Genomic DNA, 8,271 nt, shown 5'->3' with positions numbered 1-8,271 from the left:
TGACTTGACAGAACCACTATCACCCCCTTCACCAGAGGGAAAACACAATAAAATGTTGGAAGTTGAATGCCCACTAACTTGAACTGACAGAGTTCAACACCAATAAAAGCCTTTCAATTCATCGCAAGTATAGGGATGGAAATAAAGGTGCATATAGATATATACAGATAGCGATACAGTTCGCTTCCAAGGCATAATTCAACGGAATAAACGCGGGTCGGGCATATACAGTGAAGGTAGAGATCCGTGATCAAATTAGTTGGATGTTGGATATTCGACAGATATTCGCTCCACCAGAGCTGGTGTTGTTATCATAAAAGTCAGTGAGAATGTTTGCACTATTTCTTCAATAGCTCCGAGGAAAAGTGTTCAGGTGAGTTCAAAATGGTTGTAAACTGTCACCAGACATGAGACACATTGGAGACGGACACTTTCATTTCATAACTGTACTGTTATGATTCCATTATTATTAATATATTCATATTTTCTCACTATTTCTTCAATAGCTCCCAGGTAAAGTGTTCAGGTGAGTCCAAAGTGATTGTAAACTGTGAACAGATATGAGAGACATTGGAGATGGACACTTTCATTTCATAACTGTACTGTTATGATTTTGTTATGATTGATATATTCACATTTTCCCGCTATTTCCTCAATAATGTTCAACCTGATGAGTCACAAACTGCATTCTATGTCTTTCCCATCACCCATCTTGAGACACAGCTGAGACACTAGACGATGAACAAATGTGATTCAACTAAGAATGACATTTCGACTTAATGTTTGCCACCATGGCACATAATCTGTGACCATCATCCAACAGTTAATCCTTGTAGAATTTTTGATAGTGTGAAATAAAAACAAATTAAATAAAAAGCCCTTTCTACGAAACCATAATTGTAATGCAATTAAAATGGTCTGTCCCTGTTTTGGAATACAAATCTGTTTCCCTGTGTCTACACGCAAGGGAATTCCAGTCTGTACTTTAACTTTTAACCAGAACAACAACAACAATACTGCTACGAATAACAATCATAAAAATGATAATGATAATACCATTTTTGCCACAGGAAAAATAGATTAAAGATGATCATTTCACTGTCAAAAATTTATATCATAAGTACATGACAAACTACCATCTATTCCATATTTTAGAAAGGTGAACACTTCATATATTATAAAACTTGATTAGAACAGAAAGAAAATATTCATCATCACTTTCCTTTTGTAGAAATAGATGCGGCGAAATGGAATTGTTCATGTTATTTATGGCCTAACAACACAATCAGTTCTTCAATCAATTGTATATATTTTGTAGGACGGACAGAATGTTGGTGGATGAGATGAGTTTTTACAGATGGAAAGAAGGTAAACAGGGAGATGGTGAGGCTGATGTGTTCTTCTCTTCAGAGAAGCCAAGAGAGAGCTGGCGAGTAAAACACAAACCTTACACAGACAACAGCAGGAGTTGAGGCAGAAAACTGAGAATCTGAAGGTGAGAGAATCTGACACTGAAATTTCATTCCTAGTTCTGCCTGGTTACTTGTGTTTAAGTCTGCAGTTTGATAATGTGATATAGTGAATTTGTGTACGTCACTGTGTGACTGCTGTGGTAGAGCCAGTGTGCCAATGTGGACAATCTGCTGCAAGGGACTGCAAACATTTTTAAAAAAATGTCATCTGCTCAAATGAAAGTTAGAAATGTATACAGTGCTATCATTTGCAGAAGAAATGAAAAGGAAGTGTGAATTATGAGAAAAATGGACAAAAACTGTTTTAAGTGCAAGTAACATCCGACTTACGACCACGGCCAGTAGACGCTTATTTTTTTCATTCAATGTCTGGCACCGCAGCACGTAGCAGCCCGGCAACGCATACGACAGTTACAGCAGCACAGTATCCCAGCATCTCACTCTCACACAGAGATCTACCACTACAGTAGTACCTAGAACCCTCGCGTCGGCTATTTTGACTTACGTCCAATCGGACATATGACCAGTTGGTCGGAACTGATCCCAGTCGTATGTCGGATGTTGCTTGTACTGTCAACCGGAGCATGTAAATGACTAACTGAGGACACCGGGTAGAACAGTTGGCCTCCCAACACTCGAGTCTGAGCACTAACTCGAGTTTCGGCATAGAAATAAATTCTATACAGGCTGGGCAGCCGGTTAGAGGGCTACGTCCATATTCATAGAACTGTGGTTACATTAGGTAATTTCTATTTCTATGTCATTTGTGCTCCACCTTCTAACTGCCTTTGCTATTGGTTAAAAACCATGGTGAAGGCCCGTGGGATTAAATTCCTCCCAGCATGGCTGAAAGAAAAAGTCCTTACCACAAGAACCAAGCATCCGACGTTCTACTGGTCACCTGTGGACAAAGAAGCACCCCCAGAAAGGACAGTGAGAGCAACCTAGGAGTCCACCATGTCCTTCACGTAAGCACGAGCGAAGGTTGATGCTGTCGACCAGGATGGTGGTCCTTTATCCAGCATCTCCTGTAGAAAGGAAAAAACACCAGAAAGAGGACATCTAACCCGGGTGAGGCCTTTAGACTCACACCAGTTCACAGAGACGTGCCTCCTAGTGGCATAAGCCTGTTAGTGGCTAGAGCCTGAGAGCTCTGTACCGTTGAAACTACTGCATCCGACAAACCCATGTCAAGCAATTTCAACATCTAAACCTTGAGAGGACGTCCAAGCACCAGATGGGCTCGACACATACTTCTGGCTTGGGTCAGTGCACCCGGTGCATCCAGGATTGGCCACGGAGGTCCCACCGCTAATCTGGACAGGTCCGGAAACCACCTCGTCACAACCGAGAGTTTCTGATCTCTGACGTGCTGCAAAAACGGCGTCATCAACCTGTGTTGAGGAATCACGTAAAGCAGCCCCTGCGGACACACTGGATGGGTCAGGGCATCCACCCAGAGTGTGTTGTGTGAGTCTGTCCCACGCCCTCAGAGAACCCCAGTGGAGCATTGGCGTTCTCTTCCGACGTAAACAGATCTGCAGCTAGAGTCCTGAACCACTGCCAGATTGCATCTGCCACTTCTAGTGCAAGACCCTCTTCTGGACAGCCTGTCCGTGCCCAGGTTTAGGGCACCTGTGACACGCTGTCATCGACAACAGGTGGCTTACTGCCCATGTCAAGGTAAGAGCCGTCATCTTGTGCAGGGAGCTGACCTCACCGTCACATGATGTACCATCAGCCGTGGTGTGAAATGAAGCAGAACCTTCTCCACCGCCATCAACTCCAGCAGTTTGATATGAGATGTGGGACCGGACCATATTCCTCTCATGCTGTCCTTTTCTAAGGCGCATTCCTAGCCCAGGAGGGATGCATCCATGAAGATGTGCGCTGCTGCTATAAGACGCGCGCTGCAGTCCCAGAATGTTCAGGGAAGCCGGACCTGACAGACTCAACCACATGTTACTGTCCCGGACCGGGTGAAGACGGTGAAGCACAAACCAGCACTGGAGCCGCCACATGTGCAACAATCCCAGTTTCACCACCACTGACAGGAGACCTAAGAGTGTGACTACCTCGCTGGCTCTCGCGTGGTGCACATCTCTCATCATGCCAATCTGCTCCAGCAGAACTGGCATAGGCTCATCTGAGAGCCATGCTGTCATGGGGCGAGAATCAAGGAAGATGTCCAGATATTGTGCGGAAGTCATGGGATGCAGCGCATTCTGATTTGACGTTGAGATTGACATCGAAACCCAGACGTCTGATCTGATTCAGCACCCTCGCCTTATGCTCTAGCGCCTCCTCCCTGGACAAAAATACATATCTGTCAGGTCCACTGACGTCACCCTGTCGCCTGGTCAGACACACTCGAGAAGCTGCCTGACCGTCAGCACTCTGAACTGACATGATCCAACACGAGTGTTTCACCTCCAGAGAGCCAGGATGGGTCTCGACTTACCTGACCTCCTCGGGACAAGGAAATACACAGAGTAAAACCCTGCCTTGCACTCCTCCAGTGGGACTTTAGAAATTGTCCACTTTTGGAGAAGGGAGTTTATCTCTTGCTCTAAACACAGCCAAGTCGAGGCTCCAGGTGCGGGGGGCCCTCCTCGAAAGGGCTGTCGGTTATTCAAACGCCATTCATGGAAACAGCTAGCACCATCTGATGGAACGCCGCCACTGTCACGTGGGACCACTCTGGGAGCTTGTCCTCGCTGAGTACCCTCTCGAAGACTGCCTTGTCCATGGCCGACAACAACTGAGTCATGTTGTTGGCAAGGTTCTGGACGTGGAGTGCACTATAGTAGGCTCTGTTGAGGAACTGCATGGTGAGGCGGTCCTTCTCATCCGGAAGGCGCTGCTGGGGTCCTGACCAGAGCCTCTCATCCAGCAGATAGACTCTCTGGGCCGACTCCACGGTAAACCTCGCTTGGGCTGTCCTCCAAAACGGAGCACTCGGTCTCTTCATTGTCCTCCGTCACAAGTCAAAGGCTGTTTGGTAAAAGAGGCTGAGTAGCGGAAGACAAGGGAGTTATAGGTCGATCGACGTCTCAGGTCGATGCCAGTGGTGGTTTAACCAATAGCGAAGGCCGGTAGCACATATGGCATAAAACTGCTTTCTTATGAGAATAGTTTGCTAAACTCATGGTAAACTTTGGTTCTGGAACAGGGTTTCCTCCAGGATTATTTTTAAAACGGTGGTGGAGCAGCAGCACCTGCTCCCTTTCCCCCCCAAAAAAACTTCAACCTTTAACGCCTTTAATGACACAGCAATTTTTACAAGGTGAGGAGGTTATCAAACATTTCAAATAAAGACGAGATGAAAAAAAAACATTAAATGGTTGAAAGACCTTTTCATTTGACCTGCCTCATGGTTCATTGAAATGCCTTTGTGTACATCAGGAGATGTGCAAATGCGCCAAAAGACTCAGCAAACAAGTGGATATTCAAGCATTGAAGATGGAGAAGAGGAAGAAGCTGGAGGAGAAACTCCAAGAGCAGCAGCTGAAGAGGACGCAGTTTGAGACGAATAAAGCTGAAAGTGACCTTGAAAAGAAGCGTGAGGTTTTTGAGACACCATTCCGTCACTCTCATTCCCTGACACCACACGCTCCCACCTCCACGGGCTGATGACTGCCTTGTTTCAGCTGCTGAAGGACCAGTTGCAGCAGCAGGCTGAAGTTCATGAAGCAAAGAAGAAATATCTGCATTATCGACATGAGGTCAGTGCAGAGATTTTTTGTGATTCTTGCCACCATCTTTCGTGATGAACTGCACAATATCTTGTTGGTTGTTTTGTCCAACAGTTTGAGCTGGAAACAAACACTTTCAGTCCCCAGTGTTGTGAGTGTGACATGCAGAGCTCAGAGCTCTGAGCTTTGGCTGTGAAAGGTCAGAGGTTGCATCCTCAACCGTTCTTCTGCATGTCATTGCGTGTCACTTTCAACAGGTGCAGGAAACAATGAGTGCTGACCGACTGGGAGATGGATCTGCAAGTGCACTCTTCCTGATTGTATTCATATACTAGTATACATGTAGAGTAGTGCAGTTTATCTATCTGTATCATTGACAGTCTGTTACTGTCTAGTCTTGCCTTGCCAGGTGACTGAACCAGCATCTCCTGTGCCACAGTGTGCCTCCTGTCTGGTTACATTCTCTATAGCAGTGATTCTTAACTATAGGGCCGTGACCGCCCCCTAGAGGGCTGCTAAAAGTGTTTTAGTTTTACACCTTTGGTCTGCGAGACGCTCAGTTTTAATACATGAACCACGTACGGTGGCAGTAGTATGTCGCTGCATTGACTTGACAGCAGCAAATCTGTGATAGTTAACAACTATGGAGAAGTTCTTGAAAAGAAAAAATGATAAAGTGATGCCGCCCCAACAGTAAAAACTGTTCATGAAAGCACCTGTTGAAGCAGTTTTGAAAATTAATTTTATGATGATGGTGATACTTTCTATTAAACTTCACTAATATCTTTTTTTGGAGTTTAAATAAGATATATTATTTTTATTTTGTGATATTTTGACATTGTTTTATTGCATTCAGAATTTTATTCTACCCACAAATATATAATATATAATATATAATATATTATCCACAAAGGGCTACAGTGGGTGTGTGTTTTTGTTCCAACCAAACAAGCACACATTGGTTACAGGAAACAAGCAGCACCAGACTCACAGTCTTCCTGGTTGGTGAACTTTGGTTTTCAGCAGGTGGCCTCAGCTGGTTTGAAAATGCATGTGGAGAAATATAGCTGGTCCCCACAGTGCCTGCATAACTGAATGTTTAAAAGTGCGATTATTGTTAAAACAATGCTGTTATCAATAATGATGCTAATATTACTGAAGTATGTCAGATCCTCATGTCGTATGAGACTTTATTGTACGTATTGCACGTGCACTAGATTCATTCTCAAAACTTGAACAGAATGTTCTGTCCTGGTCTGTTTTCATTCAGGAGATGTTGCTGCAGGAGTCTTATGTCTCTGTATATGCTTGCGTTCCTTCCATCTTTTTTCTCACTGAAATGGCTCTAATGTCGTATCACTACAAGATGGAGCGGCCAGTATCCAGTTGATCGGCATGTGGCATTGAAAAACAAAAATGTAATCTGCACATGCAGTATGTGGAAGGGGGGAAACTACAGGGTAAAGTTTGGGAGGTGTTAACGCTGCAGTTGTTGAGCAGGAGCTTCAGCAGCTGCAGCTGGACTGGCAGCAGAGGACGGACATGATGCTGCATGAGGTGGAGCACCAACTCAACGAAGTGAACTGCAAACGGGCCATCACACTGGACAAGCTGGCGGAGCTAAAGAGGACGGTGAGATGCTGCACCACCTCAGTCTAGTTCCAATGATGCATGTTAACACCACACACAATTAGAAGTGAAGCAGCAGTGAATTTCCTTCCTCAAGTCAGCATCAGGACGCCTATTTTTCAAGGCCCACAGAAGGTCATGTGATCAGCGACCAAGGTCTACGTTGGTCAGTGCTCATCCTCACTGTCAGTCAGTCCATCTCCATAGCAAGCAAGAGGAGCGCTGATGTAGACCTGCTCTCATCCTGTAGCCATCGAATATATCATTCAGTTGCATTCAGATCAAACCTCATTTCTACCTCTGAAGAAGGCAGCCAGAAGAAGAGTGTCAGTCTTTATCACCATTTAGAGCCTGCAGCCGCCTGGTCTCAGACGTTTATTACCCTGCCACCTCACCTTTGTTCACCAGTCTGCCTGAAGAGATGCAATGTCCTGTATTAGTCCCACATTTGTCCAGTTCTTCGCCAGCTGCCCTCTTTACCCTCATGTTTGGGCTCAGTGACTCCCCGCAGATGTTTTCAAATGAGGTACACGATGAGCACTGCTGTGTTCTCAGTTCAGGGAGATGGAAGAGGTGGTGCTGGAAGACAGGAAGGAGCAGGAGAAGCTGCGCCGCCAGCAGGAAGAGAACATGGCTGCCACCAAGGTAAGTGGCGGCGACAACAACCTGTTTGAATTGTTCCCTTTTAACCAGGAATCGTTTCAGATCCAGGCATGGTGGAGAGGTGTCATGTCCCGCAGAGGCTTGGGCAAAAAGGCAGACAAAAAGAAGGGCAAGAAAAAGGGAGAAGGGAAGAAGAAGAAGAAATAGACACACTCCTTGATATGTGAAGATCAGACGTGTGAATTCCACTGCTGCATGTGGCTGTGCATGTGTGAGACGCACAAACAAAGAATGGCACATGACACATGAGTTGGATTGATTTGTATTTTAAAATGTTGGACAATAATTCAAGCATGACAATGCAAACACATATGTTAAAACATCCATCCATTCTTCCTTCCTCTTGAATTGTTTTTTTGAAAGATATTTTAATACATGCTATAGAAGTGCTTAACATCCTCAGTAAATGCTGATGATCAGTGAAATCTTTTCTGTTAGTTTCGAAAACTGGAGACAAACTACGCAACAAGACCAACAACAAATCAGAATCAACCTTGTCGTCTTAACACCTGACCTCTGAATGGACAAGGAGACAACTTACATATTAAAAACATATACGTATACAAAACATATTCAGGCGTCTGTAGCTTGACACTGGATGTTTGTGTCCAACTTACAAGTCAAACATGTACAACACATGAGCAATAAACCAAAGGGGGGATGCAGTCACCCTTGGTCTGTATAGTTTGAACCACACATTTGACACCCACAGTTAAGAAGCACACGGGCGCAAGGACTTGTTTCCATGCTTGGAATGACACTCTTGTTTCCTACGTTAGCCTGACTCAGAGCCAGTTCTCATCAGATGCTGC

The 8,271-nt window shown here is 44.9% G+C and overlaps 1 protein-coding gene across 1 annotated transcript; it reads left to right on the top strand.

The window, feature by feature from the left end:
• Positions 1 to 1,275: 1,275 nt before the first annotated feature.
• On the top strand, positions 1,276 to 7,649 carry LOC128768513 (dynein regulatory complex protein 9-like). The gene is made up of 6 exons (XM_053881450.1): positions 1,276 to 1,495; positions 4,878 to 5,039; positions 5,123 to 5,197; positions 6,668 to 6,799; positions 7,352 to 7,441; positions 7,502 to 7,649. Exons 2-6 carry the CDS (start codon positions 4,881 to 4,883, stop codon positions 7,604 to 7,606), a joined length of 561 nt encoding a protein of 186 aa, XP_053737425.1. The 5' UTR covers positions 1,276 to 1,495; positions 4,878 to 4,880; the 3' UTR covers positions 7,607 to 7,649.
• Positions 7,650 to 8,271: the final 622 nt, after the last annotated feature.

The sequence above is a fragment of the Synchiropus splendidus genome, chromosome 12 (assembly GCF_027744825.2).
Source record: "Synchiropus splendidus isolate RoL2022-P1 chromosome 12, RoL_Sspl_1.0, whole genome shotgun sequence".
NCBI lineage: Eukaryota > Metazoa > Chordata > Actinopteri > Syngnathiformes > Callionymidae > Synchiropus > Synchiropus splendidus.
The sequence above is the reverse complement of the archived record's forward strand: the minus strand, read 5'-3'. Positions and strand labels throughout refer to the sequence as shown.